This window comes from Coregonus clupeaformis, chromosome 30 (assembly GCF_020615455.1).
Source record: "Coregonus clupeaformis isolate EN_2021a chromosome 30, ASM2061545v1, whole genome shotgun sequence".
Lineage (NCBI taxonomy): Eukaryota > Metazoa > Chordata > Actinopteri > Salmoniformes > Salmonidae > Coregonus > Coregonus clupeaformis.
This window is the reverse complement of record NC_059221.1, coordinates 36,949,590-36,969,192: the sequence shown is the minus strand read 5'-3', so window position 1 is coordinate 36,969,192 and position 19,603 is coordinate 36,949,590. Positions and strand designations below refer to the sequence as shown.

Here is a 19,603-nt window from a genome sequence, read left to right as displayed (position 1 = left end):
GGAGCAGTCAGCGAAAAGCATCTAAGCACGCATAGAAACAATAAAGTTATTATTGAAATGAAACTGTTCCATGAAAATGCACATATGAAAATCATAACTGGCACACAGAATGGTAGAAATTACAGGATAAATTGTAAGCTTCCCCAAACTTGAAACTCATGCGCCGCCAATTAAGTCTTTATATAATAACTGCCTCCACGTTTCCACGGTCGGATTTTGACTATAGGCTACTTTGAAGCAAGGTAAGAAATGCCTCATAATATGAAATAAAACATTCAGGTTTCAAACAATGAAGTATGTTTTCAAAATGCATACTGCACTGAGAGCTTGTTGCTCGCACTTGAATGGGAGACGTGCTTCAATTACCAGTTGAGAAATAAGAATAGTAGCTCTTTTTAACGGAGCACCAAAAGGTTTTTTTGCGATTTCATTTAGAATTGTTGTGCAATGAATGGGCTTATAAAAGCACGTTTTACTCCATCAGGAGAAATCCCGCTCAAAATAGGCTCTGTATGCTGGGCGCGTATGATAGCTTTGTTGGATAAATAAGATACATAATGACTAATGAAAATAGGCCAATTTCATTCCACTAAATTATGCACATTAACCTAAAGATCGATGGCGGTCAAATGTATTTCTTCGACTGGTATTTCCATCAATGAATAAAAAGCATTCTTTTGCAATGGGATTATTTTCTCCCGGTCATTTTGGCCGGCAACAGTTTTATTTACCGGCTTTTCATTTCGATTTATCGTCCAAAAGCAGCCAATTGCCGGCTGACGGAAACCCTGACACCCCCCCCCCACACACACACTCACCCTGGCAGTAGGAGCACTGCTGCGGGCCTTGGCCAGTAGTCGACGTGCTCTCTCATATTCATTATTCTCAGACTCCAGCTTCACAGCAGCCAGCCAGATCTCCTCACTGTTAGGGTTAGCCTGGACACAGACAGATAGGAGGAAAGGTGTTTGACTTCTACCAAATCTTGGTTTGCACTTTGCTGTGTACCCTATTGTTATAAAGAAAGATACCGTTGGAATAAGCATGTTTACTCCAGCTAGCAAGGTCATTGCTCCTCTCTCACCTGGAAGGCAAGAGCCAGGATGCTCCGGGCAGCAGGCACGTCCTCAGCCAGCCACTTAGACTTGGCCCCCATCAGCCACAGCACCTCTGCCTTGGGACAGTGAGCCACCGCCCTCTGCAGCAGCGCCTCCAGAGACTCCCTGAGATGGAGGATGATGACACACAGGGAGGGAGGAGGTAGGGTGGATAGTGAGAAGTAAAAGGGTGAAGCGTGGAGAGAAATAAAGGGGGTCAGATGAGAAGAAAATGGGGGAGTGAGAGAGATGTGAGTAAATATAGAGGAGAAATCAAGTGCGGAGAGGGGAAAGAGAGATTGAATAAGTCATGGAGAGAAAGTGTAAGAGAGAACAGGCAGGCTTTGAAACAGTGATTGATCATAACTAACCGTATGGGTTTGGTTAGCTAAACTAGCAAGTCTGTTTGTTTGGTTACCAAGGCAACTACTGTCGCTATCTAGTAAATTTGCTAGCTACTTCAGTGGATGTTGAACACATTTCTACCGGCAAATGAACACATTTCTAGTGCAAATGTGTTAAATTATAGCCATGGTATGAAACGGATAATCAACTCGGGGCTCTATGCATTCTCTGGAAAATAATGCAACTCCGTGGAAGGTTAGTTCCACTTCGCTAATGTGTCGTTGAACACACCTTCCACATCGTTCATTATTTTCCAGAGAACGCATTGCCTCTCGTTGATAAGCCCTTATATAAATAATCACTATTATACAAAATTCAAAGATATAAAAGCAACTAATCAAATGAATTGGCTTCTATTGAATCACTTGCCAATGACAACGTGCCACAGTGATGAAATCTACTCTGAGACAATTACAATCAATAGGTACAGGCATTCAATTCAACTTAGTCTGCTTTTAACACACACACCTGGTGCCGTGGTTCTTCTCGAAGTAGGCTGCGCGTAGCCACACACTCTTCTTGCTAGGGAACATCTGCAGGGCGTGGGCATAGATGGCACGGGCACACTCCAGAGCCCCGTGGGACACACACTGAAATAAAAACGAATTACAGATAATGTATCAAACTATGGACATGCCATATGTTTCTAATATAAACTGAGTTTGGGGTATTGAGGAATTAGGTCCAGCGGTATTGAGAGATTAAAGGAGAAGGAAAGGGTGAAAGGTCATCATGCTTACGCTCTCTGCATCCTCCATCCAGGTGTGTTTACAGTCCTCCTCCTCGATGCCGATGCCAATAACTGCCCGGATCACCGCCTGGCACGTTGCCACGCTACCCGCCTTATCACACTCCTCTGCATCCTGGAGACAAGGGGGGAGAGAGTGTTAAAGAATGGGTTGAACGAGGGACAGAGGGGAGGAAAAATGAAAAAACGAGGGAGGGGAGGGAGAAGAATATGGAGAAAAGTTTAAAAGGGAGAGGGGGAGTTGAACGGACATACAGGATGGAGGGTAAGGAGAGAGCGAGAGAGAACTTGTGCCTTGGACAGTCAGGCAAGCCAGTGGAATGCTGGAGCAACTACAGAGTGACTTATGTGAAAACATGTTCCCAAGGATCCTCAACCATTTATAGACGGCTCTCTTAAATAATCTCAGACTTATGGGCGGCTAGGGCTTCAAACTGTACTGGGGAAAAAACATGACATGATCTCTTCTCTTTTGAGTTGAATCAAGCCAGTGTTTGATCTGGCTCTGCAGTGCCAAACCATATACTTAATATTCCCCCTGTGCACTCCAATATAACTCCCATGCCTGTCCCAGAGAACAGTTGATGGACCACTTCACTTTAGAGCCAAGAAAAGAGGGAAAACAAGGGAAAAGAAACAAATACATGAATCCGACAGGTGATTGCAGTCCAAAGCTTTGTTGCACAACAATAAGTGCAAGTGGAACAGAGGTGAAATGCACAGAACTGCACAGAGGTCGGAAAGACATCAGTCACTGACCTGCAGCAAGTGACACACACGCATACGCAAAGTGTTTGAGTGCTCCGCTGCTTGTTTTGTGCTGCAGTGATTAAATAAGATGGACGAGACAGTTGTTCCAAATGACTCTGGCACGCCAGCACCTCTGAAGAGAGGAAGTGATTATAGTATCCTTTTACAGAGTGGAGTCAAGGGCAACACAGGCATGATTTGGGTAATGGGTGAAGACACTTGTCAACATTAGACATTTTGAAAATGCTGGGGTGAAGCAGAAGGCTTTTGGATAATGGCTGCAGGAGACTGTTGTTTATTCAGCGGGTCACAGGAAAATAACAGGAGCTGGAAGTGGGTAACATCACTTTGTGCTTTGGATCACACTGGTGTTTCCTGCTCTAAATTCTCACCACCTCTCTCTCACACACACACTTTCTCCCTCTCACCTGTATCCACTGTTCTCTGTTGATCTCGACTCCGTTGGCCCCGAGTGATGTGATGGCTCTGTCAACGATCTTCTCCACCATCTGAGTATTCCCGTTGGCCTCCTCCAGCTTGGCGGCGGTGATCCAGATGTGGCGGTCCGTAGGGATGTTCTCACGGGCCTTGTTCAGGACACGCCTGGCATTCTCATAGGTCTCCAGCCGCGCCAGCGCCAGCCACAACTACACAGGTAGAGGGGGCAGGAAGGTGAGGGAAGGGGGTATTTTCAGATCAGCAGTCAGGGTCAGAATGCAGAATTGTAAGAGACTGGGTCCTTATGAGAATACTGCACAATATCAATGTGTGTGGACCTCCACGCTAGTTGGACAGCACTCCACAGCTCTGCTCAGCATGATCCTGGCATCCTCTGGCTCCTCCAGTTCTACAGCAGTTTTCCACAGACGAACTGACTTAGACACATTCTCCAGAGCTGTGGGAAACACAGAGAGAGGGGTTACACCAGGGGTTCCCAAACATTTTGATATCCCAAAAGAATTCTGCAACCCCACCATATAACAATTGATTTAATCAACAGCCAATGTTTACTTTTATTAATTGGAGCTATGACAGTCTATGACAAAATCAGTCGTAGTATTTTTGACAGTATTCAAATCTGAAGGAAGTATGGTTTGAAGTGACTGAAATGCATCAGAAAGGTAGTGGGAAGTTCAGAAGTTCCTCAGGCAAGATCTATGATCTTCTGTGTAGAAAAGATCATCACCAACCACATATCCATCCACAGTCCTTATGTGAATAAAGGCTTTCTGCATTAAAAAAAATTCACGACAGCTGTGAGGGAAATAGGAAGTTTCGGTACAATTTTATAAATGACGACTGATCATTTGTTTGTTCGACATGGTGGGATCTTTTTGTGTCTGTAAAATTAATTTTGCGCGAAATGGCGGTGGAAACGCCTTTATGTGCAAATATTGATATAATAACCATCATATCGAAGTAAACTTGGGAGTCATGCGATGACATGGTGCATGTGGTCCTCCCACTACGACTCGGGAAACTTCACAGGGTGGTGAAAGTGCACGGTATAACCAGAATAGGCACATTAGCTATTTAACGCAACAGTTCTTGTGACAAAACTATCGGTAGAGTTGAAAATGCGATGGGAACACATTGAACATCCTATTTTTATTTGGTATATGAAAACGTAAGCAAAAAAGTAAATTTTGTGTGCACTGTCATCACACACTGATTTTTATCTGCAACAAGTCAATTTGGTGGAAACACCACTAGTGGGAAAATACATATTTTCTTTATGCAGATTTTTTAAGATTTGCATGAAAATCTGTTGCCAATTGGATGGAAACCTAGCCAAGGATGATTAATTATCTGTACAGATGCCACTGCTGCCATCTTGATTTCCTTGTGTTTTTTTCTCCTCTCTGTTGTCAGCTCCTCAGTCTTCTCCAAGCAGAGCAGGCAGGCCCATTGACCTAGCGATTCCACACAGACACAGCGTGTACACATGCTGCTCCAGAGCCTGTGCTCTTCTTACTTCAGAAAAGCGTGTCAAAACTTTTTTCATTTGCACAATGTCTCTTACTAACATTTGTTTGTAAATGTCCAAACTCAGAAAAAATTACATTCGGTAGCTACAACCGATACTTGTATAACGTTATGAGCTGGATTGCCTGTCTTTGCAATTCGTTTATTTTAGTGTGAGCTTGTTAGCCTATTTAGCTAGCAGCCTCTATACACCATTACTTGTGCTAATTTTGTTAGCATTCTGGTAATAGACACCCAATGGTTTTTTGTTGTTGCATTTTTAGTGCCCCCTTGTGTACTAAGACGGTAATACCGTGAATCCCGGGATGACAGGAGGACGACATGACAATATGAAAATCTGGATATTGCCCAACCTTAAAACACAAAAATCCATGCAAAAACATTTCATAATGTAATCATGACAATTATCATTTTAATATCAACACTCAATCTTCTAAGCACTCTGTGATGGATAAATAGAGAAGGTTTTTTATTTCTATTTTATTTATTGGGCTCCCGAGAGGCGCAGTGGTCTAAGGCACTGCATCTCAGTGCTTGAGGCGTCACTACAGACCCCTTGGTTCGATTCCAGGCTGTATCACAACCGGCCGTGATTGGGAGTCCCATAGGGCGGCGCACGGCCGGGTTTGGCCGTCATTGTAAATAAGAATTTGTTCTTAACTGACTTGCCTAGTTAAATAAATGTAAAAAATATATATAAAAAAATTGTGAAATACAGAGAGAGCAGCCCAGATATGTAGGGGCTGAACACTTTCAAAGGAAGCATAACATCCAGTCTCTCACAGAGGTATGATGCTGGGAACAGCACTGTGTGTGCCTGTGTTTAAAGGAATGGGGCTCTCTGGCCACCATGACAGAGTGTAAATAGATGGTGTGTCATGGCTAGAAGTGTCATTTGGGATAAGAAACAAGGTTGGGTACAAACGGAGCGATGGTCTGTTGAACTTTTTATTTCCCTCTTCTCTGTCTTTCCTTTCATCGCTAGTCTAAGCTCAGTAGTCTCAATAGCAGACACTTAAGTCTTGTTCACACTGCAGGCCTTAATGCTCAAATCAGTTTTGTTTTTCCAAATCCTTTTTGGAATACTAACTGTCCAATAGAGCCTGGGTGATATGGGATTTTTGGATCCAATTCCGGAAATATTCACCAATAACTGATAAACAGTGCATTCGGAAAGTATGAGACCCCTTGACTTTGTCCACTTTTTGTTACGTTACAGCCTTATTCTAAAATAAAAATGTTTCCTACACACAACACCCCATAATGACAAAGTGAAAACAGGTTTTTAGAATTGTTTGCAAATGTATTAAAAATAAACAGAAATACCTTATTTACATAAGTACTCTGACACTTTGCTATGAGACTTGAAATTGAGCTCAGGTGCATCCTGTTTCCATTGATCATCCTTGAGACGTTTCTACAACTTGGAGTCCACCTGTGGTATATTCAATTGATTGGACATGATTTGGAAAGGCACACATCTGTCTATATAAGGTAACTGAATGTCCTTGAGTTGCCCAGCCAGAGCCCGGACTTGAACCCGATCAAAAATCTCTGGAGAGACCTGAAAATAGCTGTGCAGGGACACTCCCCATCCAACCTGACAAAGCTTGAGAGGGTCTGCAGAGAAGAATGGGAGAAACTCCCCAGCCACAGGTGTGCCAAGCTTGTAGTGTCATACCTAAGAAGACTTGAGGCTGTAATCGCTGCCAAAGGTGCTTCAACAAAGTACTGAGTAAAGGGTCACCTCCCTGACCAAGGCCCTTCTCCCCCGATTGCTCAGTTTGGCCGAACGGCCAGCTCTAGGAAGAGTCTTGGTGGTTCCAAACTTCTTCCATTTAAGAATGGTGGCTGTCTTGTGTTCTTGGGGACCTACAGTGCTGCAGAAATGTTGTTGGTACCCTTCCCCAGATCTGTGCCTCGACACAATCCTGTCTCAGAGCTCTATGGACAATGCCTTCGACCTCATGGCTTGGTTTTTGCTCTGACATGCACTGTCAACTGTGGGACCTTATATAGACAGGTGTGTGCCTTTCCAAATCATGTCCAATCAATTGAATTTACCACAGGTGGACTCCAATCAAGTTGTAGAAACATTTCAAGGATAATCATTGGAAACAGGACGCACCTGAGCTGAATTTCAAGTCTCATAGCAAAGGGTGTGAATACTTATGTAAATAAGGTATCCGTTTTTAATTTATAATACATTTGCGAAAAATTCTAAAAAGCAGTTTTCGCTTTGTCATTATGGGGTATTGTGTTTAGATTGATGAGGAAAATCATTAATTTAATCAATTTTACAATAAGGGTGTAACGTAACAAAATGTTGAAAAAGGGAAGGGGTCTGAATACTTTCCGAATGCACTGTATAGTGTATTTATAACTAACCCAAGATAGTTAATCTGGGTCGTTTACATTGGGGGAAAATGAAGCATAGTGGGCAGAACAAGCAAGGTGGTGGGAAAAGCCAAGAACGAGCTAGCGAGATCCTATTGCCGCATTGTATCATGTATTTGCATATTTATGTTAGGGAACGCCTCCTCTGTGAAGTGTGTGTGTGCACAAACTCAACTCGACCTTGCACTCCTTCTAAACAACTCAATTTTTGGAAACTTTGGAAAAGCGTCAAATCTATAAAACTCAGCGCATTGTGTTCGTAACAGATTTTAGTTTTGGGAACAGAAACATTTATTGAGATAAAATGTTTAATCAATGAGAAAGTTAGCAGATGTCAGCCCAGTTTCACCTATTTCCATCCTCTCCCACTACTGGACCTCCTCTCACTACCATATTCGGTGTTGAGAAAACTTTCTAAACGGATGCATCAGCTTTATAGCCCCTGTGACGTATCTGGGTTACCCCTTCTGTCTGTGGTTAGGGCAAAGATTTGTATTACTAACCCAAGATAGACCACAGCCTGTTGTTTCCAATGGGAGAAATTGAATCCTAGTGAGCAGAACAAGCTAGTAGGTGGGCAGAGCCAAGCACGAGCTAGCGAGATCTTATTGGCGCATTCTAGCATGTATTTGCATATTTCCATTAGGGAACGCCTACCCTGTGAAGTGCGCGTGTGCAATAACTCAATTCGCCCTTGCACTCCTAAAGAACGCAATTTTTTGAAACTTTAGCAAAGGGTAAAGTCTACAAAAAACCTTGTCGACTCTGTTCGTAACAGATTCCTAGTTTTGGAAACTGAAAACTGTATTGAGATCAAATGTTTAATTGATGAGAAAATTAGCATAATGTCGGCCAAAATCCATCTAATTTTTACATTTTAGTAATTTAGCTGACGCTCTTATCCAGAGCGACTTACAGTTAGTGAGTGCATAAATAAATAAAAAATCATACTGGTCCCCCGTGGGAAACGAACCCACAACCCTGGCGTTGCATACGCCATGCTCTATCAACTGAGCTACACAGGACTACTTCTCCCACTGCCAGCCACTGGGCTTCCTGTCATCACCATATTTGGTAGTGCGTGGAAACGCCAACCGGATGCTTCACATTTATACATCCGGTGAAATATCTCGCTCATTGTTCTATCTGTGGATAGGGTTTAGCGTAGGGACGTCCCAAGGATTCAAGATAGCACTAACCCTCAGTAGACGTCGTCAAGTACTCTCACACAGCTAGCTAGCTGGCTAGCTTGTACTCGTCACGGAAATGGGGACGGCGATTGGCGAAACATGAATTAGGACCAGTCCCTATCAAGTGACAATGAACCCATACATCAAAACGAAGCTACAAAGTGCTACTTTGTAACCAGTAAAGTTTTTTGTGTGTCTCTGAAAACATTCGAATGACAGAGCTTGAGGAATACCCTTCACAAACAGCAAATAATTTATAACACAACAGATTGCGCTGGCTTCAATAAAGGGCTATAACGTTGTTACCACAGAGTTGAATTTCTTAGCACGGCACTTACTTTACATTTGGGCATTGCATCCATTATTTGTCCCGACACCCTACCATGACACTTAATGTAACAGTATATGGCCTGTGCGCATTTTTGGCACTTTATTGAGCTGGCAAGCTTCTATCCACTCAGCACTCACGGTAGAAGCAGTAAGACTAAGAGCTAGTTCACTCTCCTCTCTGACTGGTGTAGTTGCGTTGGTCCGGTGGTAGTGTCCAGTCTTAGTGTAGCGCACCATGGGAAGATAGGCTTATAGCCATGTAGGACAAATAATGAAATGCTCAAAGTCCAATTCTAGTGAAGAACAGCTTTTTTGACGAGCATTTTCTCAGCATCTTATATTGGTCCTTTTCAATGGATTAAACAACGATACAAATACATCGGTAAAAGGCTAATATCGGCCGATAATATCGGTCAACTGATAAATCGGTCGGGGCTCTCCTGTCCAAAGAGCAGGTTATAGGACCAAATCAGATGCGTGTTCAGGCAGCAGTCATTTGCTGACGCTACACTAGTTGTCATAGTAATGACAGGTGTGGCACAGTGGTGTAGGCTGATAACTTCCAATCAATCAAAAGTTATGTAGCAAGCTAAGCTGCCATTGGCTGTTCAGACAGCAAGAAAAATAACAGATTCGAATCGGATATGCAAAACAAATTGATTTGAGTCACTTCAAACTGCCAATGTGAACAAGGCTTTACAGGTCTCAACAGGAACTGGTTTGCATCATTGTAGCTTTGACAGGGCACAAACATCTCACCCTTCCTGAGGACGCGTTTCTTGGCCCTGACGTCCGTCTCCAGCTCGGCTGCTCTGATGTAGATGCGGACAGACCCGGGGAGGTGACGCACCGCCTGGGCCACCACTGCCTTGGCTGTGTCCCCTGGCTGCAGCCTGGCGGCCTCCAGCCACACATCCTCACTCTGGGGACAAAACACACACATTGCCTGGGTCACCACTGCCTTGGCTGAGTCACCAGGCTGTAGCCTAGCAGTCACATCCATCAATCATCATCACCAATAAGGTGAAGTTTTTGAGCTCTATCATTAGTCTGTAGTAATGTGCAGGTTACAGACAGCCAGAGAGACCTCTAGGCTAGACCTATCTATCATCTAATACAGGGTAATCAGGCCAGCCCATTGTTAATGTCTGGAAATCTAACCAGGCCAGCACAGACACTGACAGGTGGAGAAATTGAATGCCTCATTTAAAATCTAAAAAGTGAGCTCACAAATATACAGATAAGCATCATGGGAAGCAAGAAGTATACTTTGAAAAGATACTTTACAGTTTGTATGTGTTACCTTGGGACACATCTCAGTGCCCTTCATGATGAGGTTCCGGGCCACCTGTAGTTTCCCTGTGACCTCCTCTAGCCTGGCCGAGGCGATCCAGGCGGGGGGGTGGTGGGGGTTGGTCTCCCTCACTGACTTCAGCAGCAGACGGGCCTTCTTAATGTCACTGCACATTCACAAGAAGACAGTCAACAATACAGCCAGAGATATAGATAAGCAACAAATGTGTGTCCGTAGCTTAGCTCAGAGTGTGTGTGTGTGTTTATTGTCCGGGCCACTCACCTGATGTCTCCTCCGTGCGTGGGGATCATAGAGTTTAGGTCAGTGAGGTAACCTTTAGGATCCACCACCGTCTGTCCACTCACAGAGTCAGACACCTGAGAGGAGAGAGATGGAGATCAGCACAGATATACAAAAACAGGAAAAGTTATACTGGGGATCACATGCTTCCTGGAGACTTTTGATACCATCTGACAGCATTTGATAGCATCTGACCAGTCCCTTCCATAACATATACAGTGAGCTCAAAAACTAAATTGGGACAGAGACACATTTTTTGTTGTTATACAGTGCTATGAAAAAGTATTTGCCCCCTTTCTAATTTTCTAAAAGTAATTGCCCCCTTACACTCAATAACTGGTTGTGCCGCCTTTAGCTGCAATGACTCCAACCAAATGCTTCCTGTAGTTGTTGATCAGTCTCTCACGTCGCTGTGGAGGAATTTTGGCCCACTCTTCCATACAGAACTGCTTTAACTCAGTGACGTGTGGGTTTTCAAGCATGGGCCAAAATTCCTCCAAAGCGACGTGAGAGACTGATCAACAACTACAGGAAGCATTTGGTTGGAGTCATTGCAGCTAAAGGCGGCACAACCAGTTATTGAGTGTAAGGGGGCAATTACTTTTTCACACAGGGGAATTGGGTGTTGCATAACTTTGTTTATGAAATAAATATGTAATTGTTGTGTTATTTGTTCACTTATGTTCCCTTTATCTAATATTAGGTTTTGGTTGAAGATCTGATAACATTCAGTATCACAAATATGCAAAAGTAGAGAAAATTAGAAAGGGGGCAAATACTTTTTCATAGCACTGTAGCTCTGTACTCCAGCACTTTAGATATGAAATGATATAATGACTAGTTAGTGCAGACTGTCAGCTTTAATATGAGGCTATTTTCATCCATATCGGGTGAACCGTTTAGAAATTACAGCACTTCTTGTACATTGTCCAATTCACTTAAATGTGTATTATAGAAGTCAACATTTTTGTATTTGGTCCCATATTCCTAGCACACAATGACTACATTAAGCTTGTGACTCTACAAACTTGTTGGATGCATTTGATGTTTGTTTTGGTTGTGTTTCAGATGATTTTGTGCCCAATATAAATTAAATGGCAAATAATGTAGTGTCATTTTGGAGTCACTTTTATTGTAAATAAGAATATAATATGTTTCTAAACACTTCTACATTAATGTGGATGCTACCATGATTACGGGTAGTCCTGAATGAATTGTGAATAATGATAATTGAGGATGTTAGACACACAAATATCATACCCCCAAGACATGCTAACCTCTCACCATTACAATAACAGGGGAGGGTACCATTTTTTTTGGGGGGGGGGGTATGATACATTATTTACCATTCATTTCTATTGGGCACAAAATAATCTGAAACACAACCAAAACAAACAGCAAATGTATCCAACAAGTTTGTAAGCCTATCTAGTAATCATTGCGCGCTAAGAATATGGCACCAAACACTAAACTTTTGACTACTTTAATACATATAAGTGTATTTGTCCCAATACTTTTGTACGATCTTCACCTGATGTTTAACTTATTTTATTTATTTTTTTGTCATTTACCAGACACTTTTATCCAGAGCGACTTACAAGAGCAATTAGGGTTAAGTGCCTTCCTCAAGGGCACCAACAGATTTTTCACCTAGTCTGCTCGGGTATTCGAACCAGCAACCTTTCGGTTACTGGCCCAACGCTCTTAACCACTAGACTACCTGTGACCCAATATAGATGAAAATACCTTCAAATGAAAGCTGACAGTCTGCACTTTAACCTCATAATCATTGTATAATTTCAAATCCAAAGTGAATTAAAAAATAAATACTGTCCCAATACTTTTGGAGCGCACTGTAGGTTGGTGAATAACAGTCAAACTAGACAAGTTACACACAAGCTTTTAAGTCAGTAGGACAAAGTCAGTAGGACTAAGTCAGTAGGACAAAGTGGTGCGTTACCTGGCTGAGCCTCATGTCCATCAGTGTGTTCCTGGCCTGGCCGATCTTCCTCATGTCCAGCTCTCCTGTCCCAGGGGTCATCAGGCCGGGGGTCATCCCCCCAGGGTACGGGCTTTCCAGACCACCTGGGAGGTTCAACTGGAGACAGGGAACCAAAACAACAAATAAGTGTCTGGATGAGAAAGTAGCCTAGAAAGACTTTTGGCATGGGTAGGATTAGGGCTGTGGCAGTCATGACATTTTGTCAGCCGGTTATTGTCATGCAGAAGACTGCCGGTCTCAAGGTAATTGACCGTTAATTAACAAAAACGTTCAGCATCTCCAGGCCTCCACATATACGCGCCTTTGGAACTTCTACATTTAAATTGTCTAATAAATCAAATTAATATACACCATCGCAATCAATCAATTATTTATTTTAGTAAGGTCTAAAAAAAGATGAAATGAAGAAAATGTATTTCAGAAGAATATAATATGAGTTGGCCTACAGTATGTTAGATATCTGGCTATGCTCCATGCCATAGGCTTGTTCATTTAGCTGACAAGATCTGCTTATAAGTCCTGTGCCATTATTTTATTTTATCTGATTTTATAGTAAAAAGAATATAATTGAACTTATATTAGAAAGGATATGTTTCCCATTAAAGAGCGAGTGCGCATATGAAGGGGCTATGTTGTGTGTAAAAGTGATCATTTGAAACAGGTCCTACAGTGCCTTGCAAAAGTATTCATCCCCCTTGGCGTTTTTCCTATTTTGTTGCATTACAACCTGTAATTTAAATTGATTTTTTATTTGGATTTCATGTAATGGACATACACAAAATAGTCAAAATTGGTGAAGTGAAATGAAAATAATTACTTGTTTCAAAAAATTCTAAAAAATAAATAACGGAAATGTATTCACACCCTTTGCTATGAAGCCCCTAAATAAAATCTGGTGCAACCAATTACCTTCAGAAGTCACATAACATAATTAGTTAAATAAAGTCCACCTGTGTGCAATCTAAGTGTCACATGATCTCAGTATATCTACACCTGTTCTGAAAGGCCCCAGAGTCTGCAACAACACTAAGCAAGCGGCACCATGAAAACCAAGGAGCTCTCCAAACAGGTCAGGGACAAAGTTGTGGAGAAGTACAGATCAGGGTTGGGTTATAAAAAAATATCAGAAACTTTGAACATCCCACGGAGAACCATTAAATCCATTATTAAAAAATTGAAAGAATATGGCACCACAACAAACCTGCCAAGAGAGGGCCGCCCACCAAAACTCACAGCCCAGGCAAGGAGGGCATTATTCAGAGAGGCAACAAAGAGGCCAAAGATAACCCTGAAGGAGCTGCAAAGCTTCACAGCGGAGATTGGAGTCACTGTCCATAGGACCACTTTAAGTCGTACACTCCAGAGCTGGGCTTTACGGAAGAGTGGCCAGAAAAAAGCCATTGCTTAAAGAAAAAAATAAGCAAATACGTTTGGTGTTCCCCAAAAGGCATGTGGGAGACTCCTCAAACATATGGAAGAAGGTACTCTGGTCAGATGAGACTAAAATTGAGCTTTTACCATCAAGGAAAACGCTATGTCTGGCGCAAGCCCAACACCTCTCATCACCCCGAGAACACCATCCCCACAGTGAAGCATGGTGGTTGCAGCATCATGCTGTGGGGATGTTTTTCCATCGGCAGGGACTGGGAAACTGGTCAGAATTGAAGGAATGATGGATGGCACTAAATACAGGGAAATTCTTGAGGGAAACCTGTTTCAGTCTTCCAGAGATTTGAGACTGGTACGGAGGTTCACCTTCCAGCAGGACAATGACCCTAAGCATACTGCTAAAGCCACACTCGAGTGGTTTAAGGGGAAATGTTTAAATGCCTTGGAATGGCCTAGTCAAAGCCCAGACATCAATCCAATTGAGAATCTGTGGTATGACTTAAAGATTGCTGTACTACCAGCGGAACTCATCCAACATGAAGGAGCTGGAGCAGTTTTGCCTTGAAGAATGGGCAAAAATCCCAGTGGCTAGATGTGCCAAGCTTATAGAGACATACCCCAAGAGACTTGCAGCTGTAATTGCTGCAAAAGGTGGCTCTACAAAGTATTGACTTTGGGGGGGGGGGGGTGAATAGTTATGTACGCTCAAGTTCTGTTTTTTGTCTTATTTCTTGTTTGTTTCACACCAAAAATTATTTTGCATCTTCAAAGTGGTAGGCATGTTGTGTAAATCAAATGATACAACCCCCCAAAAATCAATTTTAATTCCAGGTTGTAAGGCAACAAAATAGGAAAAATGCCAAGGGGGGTGAATACTTTCGCAAGCCAATGTATATGCTAGATTTAGAGTTATTTGGCAACTTTAGTTGTGAATGATACAAACCTTAGAATGCCTTAGAAATCAGAACATATATGGGCTGCATGGTGCGACTATAGGCTATTGATTTGAGAAAGTAGCAAAAAATGTTTGCTCTCTGTTCCTTGCCTCAGGCTGCACAGCTGTTCTCTCATCAAGTGATCATATTTTCACCCATCAGACTATTCTCAATTTAATAATGTCTTAGGCACTGCATCTCAGTGCTTGAGCCGTGATTGGGAGTCCCATAGGACAGCGCACAATTGGCCCAGTGTCGTCCGGGTTTGGCCGGTGTAGGCCGTCATTGTAAATAAAAATGTGTTCTTAACTGACTTGCCTAGTTAAATAAAGGTTAAATTAAAAAAATATGTAAAATTCGTTTCAATTTAGAATGGCCCATTATCAAATGGGCAGGGGAAAAGGACATGTCATCTGTATGCACTCGAATAGTGAATGGAGGCCTCGCGCTTTCCCGCCTGTCCGTTTTGTAGGCCACTTCGGTTTTATAGCGGAGCTGTGCTTAATATGAGCAGCTGAGAAATAAACATAAGAACAATTATTTCACTCTACGCATCAACCACTGTTTGAGGAACATGCTCTCACTGCCCGATGGGATATTCCGCCCAAACTCTGTATGGCATGGGCTCTCCAACCTTGTTCCTGCAGCTACCCAGTGCTTAATTTGAAATCTGTTCGGGAACAACAATAGTAACATGTTTTCATAAAACTAATTTCACTAAACTGTTGACAGCCTGTCTGCGCGCTAAAGAAAGGAATAAAGGAGAGAGAGAGAGGAGATGGAAACGCGTGGTGGTGAGATATTATGTATAGCTGAAGGTAATGTGTAACTGAATTAATTATGAAAATACAAAAAAAAGCCCTATTACTAGGCTATTCTAATTCAAATACATATTCACTAATTGAAGGCTAACTGCAAGCCGCCCTGCACAATCAATGAACCAACAGCATCGCCTAGGGCTATACGTTCTCTCCCAGACTCATGGATATACATTTGGGAGCATAAGGTAACCAGTCCATCCAGTATGCATAATAATACAATCCACACTACTAGATTACTAGAATTTGTTTAACTTTGGAGTATAGGCTAGACCAATTATGTACCAAAGACATCTTAAATGAGTTTTGTTATGTTTTTCTGCCATGCGTAATATGTGGTAGGCTATGTATTGTATAAGGGCACAATCATCATTTTAATTCTGTTTTTTTTTTTTTGGGGGGGGGGGCTTGGCCTCATAAGCCTATGCATAAGCTCTAATAGTATGGGTATTTTGAATTAATCATCACCGTAGAAAGTGCTGTCCATTTCGTTGTGTTAGGCTTTGAAACAACATCCACAACAAAACATTTTAACTGTTTCAACCTGCTGTTGAACTTCTTTCTTCAAATTGATCATCACAGTGAGGTGAGTTTTAAAGTATGATAGGCCTACTGTTTTGATGATAAGTGTTTGATGCGATTTTAAATTGCATTTGCATTGATGTCAGAGTGGTTAGAGGGACAATAGAGCCCTGAGCACCAGGCCATTAGGACCTGATGGTCGTTAGTGAGTTGGGTACTACCAAAGCATGTCCAGAATGCATAAGAGGAGATTACCATGACTCAACGGTCACGTGGAATTTTACTGCGGTCATGACTCATGACTGCCGGTGTGACGGTAATACAGTCACCGCAACAGCCCTAGGTAGGATTTGGAGAATGTTTCAGTGGTAGAAGTTGACTCCTACGGGCACATAATGAAACTGCAACACGTGACAAAACAGAGAGAGTATGGTCATGCATGACCCTTAGAAGTTGGTGAGTATGCTTGAGTGTGTGTGCGCTTCTGTGTGTGTAACGTTACTAACCCCCTGCAGTGGGTCCACGGTGGTGTGCTTGTCTCCTGTGGTCAGGTGTTTGGAGAAGAAGCTGTCTGGTACAGGGGTGAGTTTCTCATAGCGCGGGTTCCTCTGGCGCTTGTTCCTGGCATCGCCAACCTCCGGGATACTCAGCCACTCCTCATCTGACATTCCTGACAGCTTCCTCTACACAGAGACAGAGAGAGAGAATGAAGAGTATGAGAATATACTTATTGCTTCAATGTCATTGTCCATTAAGAGATGGAAAGATTTAAAGTTAGGACTGCTCGGAGAGAGTACAGGAGAGTTGACTGATGTCATGAAAACAAAGTGACCAACCTTGAGGTCAGAGAACTGCTGCTGGATCTTGGGGCGCTCCATACGGTACTTCTCTATCTCATCCTTCTCCCTCAGCTCCCTGGGGACCACACAGGACAGACTGGGTTAACACAACAGAGCAGTAACCCACACAAAAACCCACACTAATGAACACATGATGTCTCTTCTCTCACCTCCTCTCCTTGCGTCGTTCGTCCATCCTCTTGTCCAGAGCTGCGTAGATGGCATCTGCCTCCTCGTCGTCTTTCTCATAGGGCCCACTGGAGAACAGACTGCCAGCATAGCCGTTGAACTGAGACAAAGAGGAGAGAGGCAAATGTTACTATACCTGTGAGCTGAGCTTTCTCTGAGCTTGTTCTTGGGTGTCATGTATAAACAAGCACCTCATCATAGTTGGTGTCGTTCAGATCCTCTTCGTCGTCTTCCTGGTTCTTCTTCATCTTGTCCCCCACCGTCCTCTGCCCCGGGGGAGCATGGCGGTCATCCACCGGGTCATTGGCATCTCGAGCGGGACCGATATCAGACCGGGTGGTGAAACCTGTGGCTCTGGAGACAGAAGAGATGGCGTTAGATGGAGAGATTCAACAACAGACTAGAACATTATTCTTCAATCTAGCCAGCAGATCCGACCCGCTTGCTTACAGCTGCACTAGGGTTGGACAGGCTTCCTGTGTAGATTATTACACAGCAGAGCAGGCGCTATACTCCGAATTGCCCCATTATCCCAACTGAACTGTTACACCGAGAAGATTAAACGACTGCTAAAAAAACTAGCAGTCGTTTTTTTTTTTTCATTTAGCAGACGCTCTTATCCAGAGCGACTTACAGTTAGTGAGTGCACACATTTTTATTTATTTTTATTTTTTCATACCCAACGTGGGAAACGAACCCACAACCCTGGCGTTGCAAACGCCATGCTCTACCAACTGAGCTACATCCCTGCCGGCCATTCCTTCCCCTACTCTGGACGACGCTGGGCCAATTATGCGCCGCCCCATGGGTCTCCCGGTCACGGCCGGCTACGACAGAGCCTGGATTCGAACCAGGATCTCTAGTGGCAGATCTGCAATGCAGTGCCCTAGACCACTGCGCCACTCAGAGGCAATCTTCTCTGTGTAACAGTTCAGTTCAGTTGGGATAATGGGGCAATTCGGAATACAACGCATTTCTCATCCCGGGATTGAGGTACATTTTCCGAGCCATATCTCGGGTCGGCTCTGCTGTGTCTTAATCTACACTGGAAGTCTGTCTGACCCTAGTGCAGTTGTAAGCAAATTGGTCAGATCTGCTGGCTATCTTCAAAACTGGTCCTGGAGACCCACAGCCTCTGTAGGTTTTTGTTTCAGTCTGGTTCTGGAGTGTTTACACACTAAACATTGCATTGGTGCACAATTAGTTACTAACGTTAGTTAATAACAAGAAAGAAGGAATTTTAGATGTAATGCATCTTAACTATTAGCAAGATTTAGGTAAAAGTACTTGATTGCCAGCAACATTCAAGATTGTTTTCCAGTCAAAGGTAGCTTAGGTACTGTGGTTAGCTAACATCATGCCTACTTACCCTCTGCCGAGTCCAGGCACATAGCCTAGCGGCGCGGCCATCCCAAGGAAGGGCTTTTTCTTCTTGCCCATGAGCGGAGAGGACATGGGCATTGGCGGGGGCTCGGCATTACGCCCGCCACCCCGGCCACCTCCAGAGCCTCTACCAGAATTCTGCCCGCCGCCCCCGAAGCCTCTACCATCGTTCTGCCCGCGACCCCCGGAACCTCTACCGAAATTCTGTCCGCCGCCCCTGGAACCTCTACCATCATTTTGATTTCTGTTATTATAGTTTCCATCTCTGCTAGCCATCGTTGCTAGTACTGAAGACAACGCGGTTTACTCACTGAGGTATAATAAGAACGGGTTCACTTCCGGAATAATCTTCTTCGTGTGAGTTTCCGGAAGACTGGACATTTTGGGAATAATAACATACGCACTTCCTTTTACAATCATGGCATTGGCCTGCAGCAGCGCCCCCTGTGGTGCACCACAACTACTACTGCATGCTCTACCAGCAGAGTGCAGCAGACCACAGGAAAATGTGCAGGCTAGAAGAATAGCCTACTTTAGGTCCATTGCACATATCCCAGACATGGCAACTGGAAATGGGAGTCTAAATGGTTTATTAAGTCTACCTGTAACTACAGGGAATACGTGAATATGCTTGCCCCTCATCAACAGAAGCTCATTAGGCTACCTCAACCTATCTGGTTTGACTGCCAGGTCAATTTGAGTCTGCATTTCACCATTATTGACATAATGAAAGTCGACGCTTTCCTATTTCTTGAGAGAACCAATTTAAAAACACAGCTGATCGGCCCACACATTTTAAACAGTGTTCTAAAATTAATTGGCATACATTTTGACAGAGATGCATTAGCTAATATATATCGAACCAGGCTAACATGGACACTAAAGCCTTTTTGGGCGGTCCATTGTCAATCACAGGACGGGCTCACTGCAATAAATGTAATTACGATCTAATATGACGTTTCTGTGTTGTCTGTCTTGAAATGAAGTATCTCCGCCTATGCACCAATTTTATTCCATCACCTTTAACTT

At 43.2% G+C, this 19,603-nt stretch overlaps 1 protein-coding gene across 1 annotated transcript in view; it reads right to left on the bottom strand.

Moving 5' to 3' along the window:
* prpf6 (PRP6 pre-mRNA processing factor 6 homolog (S. cerevisiae)) overlaps positions 1 to 18,937 on the bottom strand; it is a 39,446-nt gene extending 20,509 nt beyond the window's left edge. Inside the window, exons 1-15 of the mRNA XM_045209559.1 lie at positions 18,561 to 18,937; positions 17,383 to 17,545; positions 17,173 to 17,291; positions 17,000 to 17,078; positions 16,670 to 16,846; positions 12,458 to 12,595; positions 10,480 to 10,574; positions 10,207 to 10,363; positions 9,663 to 9,825; positions 3,777 to 3,895; positions 3,429 to 3,647; positions 2,243 to 2,365; positions 1,971 to 2,092; positions 1,085 to 1,223; positions 819 to 938 (exon numbers count right to left, since the gene is read on the bottom strand). Coding sequence (XP_045065494.1) covers positions 819 to 938; positions 1,085 to 1,223; positions 1,971 to 2,092; positions 2,243 to 2,365; positions 3,429 to 3,647; positions 3,777 to 3,895; positions 9,663 to 9,825; positions 10,207 to 10,363; positions 10,480 to 10,574; positions 12,458 to 12,595; positions 16,670 to 16,846; positions 17,000 to 17,078; positions 17,173 to 17,291; positions 17,383 to 17,545; positions 18,561 to 18,850 — 2,223 coding nt within the window. The 5' untranslated portion in view covers positions 18,851 to 18,937. The remainder of the gene's footprint in view (positions 1 to 818; positions 939 to 1,084; positions 1,224 to 1,970; positions 2,093 to 2,242; positions 2,366 to 3,428; positions 3,648 to 3,776; positions 3,896 to 9,662; positions 9,826 to 10,206; positions 10,364 to 10,479; positions 10,575 to 12,457; positions 12,596 to 16,669; positions 16,847 to 16,999; positions 17,079 to 17,172; positions 17,292 to 17,382; positions 17,546 to 18,560) is intronic.
* Between the last annotated feature and the right edge of the window lie 666 nt (positions 18,938 to 19,603).